Here is a 3,133-nt window from a genome sequence, read left to right as displayed (position 1 = left end):
CGTAGAAATAATGCTGTAATTTTTTTAACCATTCTTTATACTGGCAAAGAACCAACAGCCTTGGGAACTAAGATGTTATGTGCCTTCTGCCATTAGTTACACTGGCTCACTCGCCCTTCGAACCAGAACACAACAATACTGAGTACTACTATTTGGAAGTAGAATATCTGATGAGTGGGTGGTACCTATCCAGACGGGCTTGCACAAAATCCTAACATGTGAATATTATATTTCTATTAATTTATTTTTAAATCTTATAATATTAAATATTGTATTAATTGATACTGGCCCTAATAATACGGGTATTCCTACTTTAACTCATTGAATTAGGAATGTGTATACAAAATTCTCCTATGTAAGCTGCAGTTCTTATTTTACACTGGCAATTTCTGTATAAAGGTGATCAAAAAAAATTTTTTATTTTTTATTTCTTTTTAAAAGGCAGACGCCTAACAGACAGATTACGTGATGGTAAGTGATCACCATTATTAACTTAATTTAATTAAGATTATTTAATTCCACTTGTGTATCAAAGTTAAAAGATTAATTAATTAAGGATATATTAAATAAGTATTATAAAAAATAAAATTGTAATAATTTCAAACGCCTCCTTTCTTAGGTTATTTAATTGTATACTTGAACTTTTCAACAAATATTGACTTGTGTTAATTTCAAATATATAAAAGACTAGGTAAATTCCAACATTGAATGTACTAGTAGGTATTAGTAGAAATATAAATAAATTAAATATACTTTACTGACTACTAAAGGCTGTTACATAATATAAATGTTATATTTAATTAATCTTTATTGACTCACAAAAAATGTTTATACAAATAATAATATAATATAAATATTATATCATCATTATTGACTAAATATTCCAATTATAATTAAATAAATATTCCAAGAACAAATAATTTTTGAAGTAGTCCATATAATATTTTTTATCATCTAAATAAATCAACAGAGGAATCAGTAAGATGTTTGCTGCTGGATTTCATTTGTAATATTTTAAATTATAAATACACCATATTATAAATATAATTCGTAAAGTATTTTTTTAATATTCCATTCAAAAATGGGACGATTAACTAGGGAAAACTAAAGTAATAATTATTCTATTAACAATACAAAGTTTCTACTAGTAGTATTGCTCTAGTAGAAGATAAATAAAACATCAATTGATAACTTTAGTAAGTTAAATAACAATATCAGTACTTTCGCTCTTCCTCCTTATTACAAACCTTGCGAAGTCATCCGTCTCGGGATTGAACGGGCTGATCTTATCACACTGAGCTGTCGTAGCAGCTTGCTCGATCTGACCTCCATACGCCTTTACGTCCTCTCTCTTCAATTCTACTAAATACTTCCGGGACTCCATTATAACTATAGCATCATCTCGCGCCATCGACCAGACGCTGGGCTTCACGCGCGGAAGCATATTGTGCCCAACAAACACCCCGTGGAACAAACCCTGAAATTGTGGCTTGTGAGGATAATGATCTAACGCGGACAGCGAAAGGAAATGCACTTTCCCATAGTCCACGTTTATGTAAGTATCTCTATCTTCACGTAAAAGTAACGGCGTCTCAGAACCAGTCTCAGAAATCTTTGCGTCTAATTGGCTCAAAACAGTCATACCTAAATTCTGTTGGCTGTCTATATTTAATGCCTTTGCATCAAACGGTGAACGATTCTCGAGTTCGTACAGCATTCTCATAACGTTTCGCTCAGATATGTCAGTAGCTCGCTTGTAATTAACACCTCGAGAGGATTTCAACATGTCTTTGTCTTCACAATCGAGTCCATACGCAATATACGGCGAAGTTACCATATCCCCGAGATATCCACGATGGAGGTATCGATCACCACATTTGTAAACACCAGCGGCTAAAGATACGTTGGGCCGGCACACTTCAGTCTCCAACCATGTAAACGCGACGCCGTGTTCTCTGAAATGTTTATATTCTTGGAAACATATTTGACTGGCTACTTCTTTCATCCGCATATGATAATCCCAATCGTAAATACCCATTCTACTATCGTATCTAACACCGAGACTTTGCCGGATACGATGCTCCCATAATTCATTAGCATTAAACTGATTCGTGTTTCCTGTAGTCCAAAAATTTAAAAGGTTCTCTATGTAGTCTCTCTCGCGGTATTTAGTTTGGTCGACGGATATGCACGGTAGCAGACAGCTCATGTACTCCGGATTAGTTATCATGCCTACTAATTGACGAGCTTTGGCTGTTATGTACCTTGACGTTGGCGGTCGGAGAAGCAGATTTCCGTACACCTCTAGAAATCGTCTTGTTTTTTCTAAGAGTCCACATCGAGTTGTTTTCTCTAAAGCTAGAGACAGAAGGAGAATCTGTCGAGCAATAAGCTCCGGGCAGCCGTCCACTACGAACAAATTCATGTACCGCCTCGTTTGACGATAGGCTTGAGCCAAGGTCTTGATGAGATGTCTTGCATCACAACCTCCGATGATAAGAAAATTAAGCTCGTAAGCACTTTCGTCGCCATATTTAATATATTCCGATTGTAAATCAAGAGCTGGACTAATTCCCCAGAACATTTTGTTATAATCTCGACTGTCAACGAGCGAATGCTTCAATTGTCAATAACATGACTACGTAAACAGCGAGGTGATGAAGCGTGCATAGGGCGTTGCTATAGCGACCGTCTATTATTGACGATTTAAAAAAGATATTGCCTCTTACACGGTCGCAGTAATTAAATATAGCCGATAGTTCCAGATAACCCGTCGAGTGGCAATAATACAAGAAAATCAGTTGTGGCTGAATATAGAGCATTTGCGTAAAAAACTTTAGCACATTTGAGGGCTAATATAATTCATATATACATATTACGTATTTGTGGACCGTGACCGTGGATTTGTATTCAATAAAATAATCTTACAGAACATAGTCGCTGTTTTATTGCTTTTTCTGGTGACAATAAACCTCAACTTTTGCCCGCCCTTAATGTCAATAATGCCATAGTAATATAAAAAAAACTTAAGTGTCAAGAATAACTAAAAAAATATTTTTACGCGATTAAGTTGTCGCTTGAATTTAAGAATATAGTTGAATCAAAGAAAAAGAAATTGTTAAAGAATAATGTA

The 3,133-nt window shown here is 34.8% G+C and overlaps 1 protein-coding gene across 1 annotated transcript; it reads right to left on the bottom strand.

Annotated features, from left to right (window-relative positions):
• Nucleotides 1-1,152: 1,152 nt before the first annotated feature.
• On the bottom strand, nt 1,153-2,584 carry LOC125064822 (dynein axonemal assembly factor 3). Its single transcript, XM_047672066.1, has one exon. It carries the CDS (start codon nt 2,582-2,584, stop codon nt 1,202-1,204), a length of 1,383 nt encoding a protein of 460 aa, XP_047528022.1. The 3' UTR covers nt 1,153-1,201.
• Between the last annotated feature and the right edge of the window lie 549 nt (nt 2,585-3,133).

Source organism: Vanessa atalanta, chromosome 6 (genome assembly GCF_905147765.1).
Source record: "Vanessa atalanta chromosome 6, ilVanAtal1.2, whole genome shotgun sequence".
Classification (NCBI taxonomy): domain Eukaryota; kingdom Metazoa; phylum Arthropoda; class Insecta; order Lepidoptera; family Nymphalidae; genus Vanessa; species Vanessa atalanta.
Note: the sequence above shows the minus strand (reverse complement) of the source record. Positions and strands in the feature narration are given on the sequence as shown.

What these genes read in the sequence shown, in the direction of transcription:
- LOC125064822 (XM_047672066.1), bottom strand. Translation starts at nt 2,584, where the DNA reads ATGTTCTGGGGAATTAGTCCAGCTCTTGATTTACAATCGGAATATATT.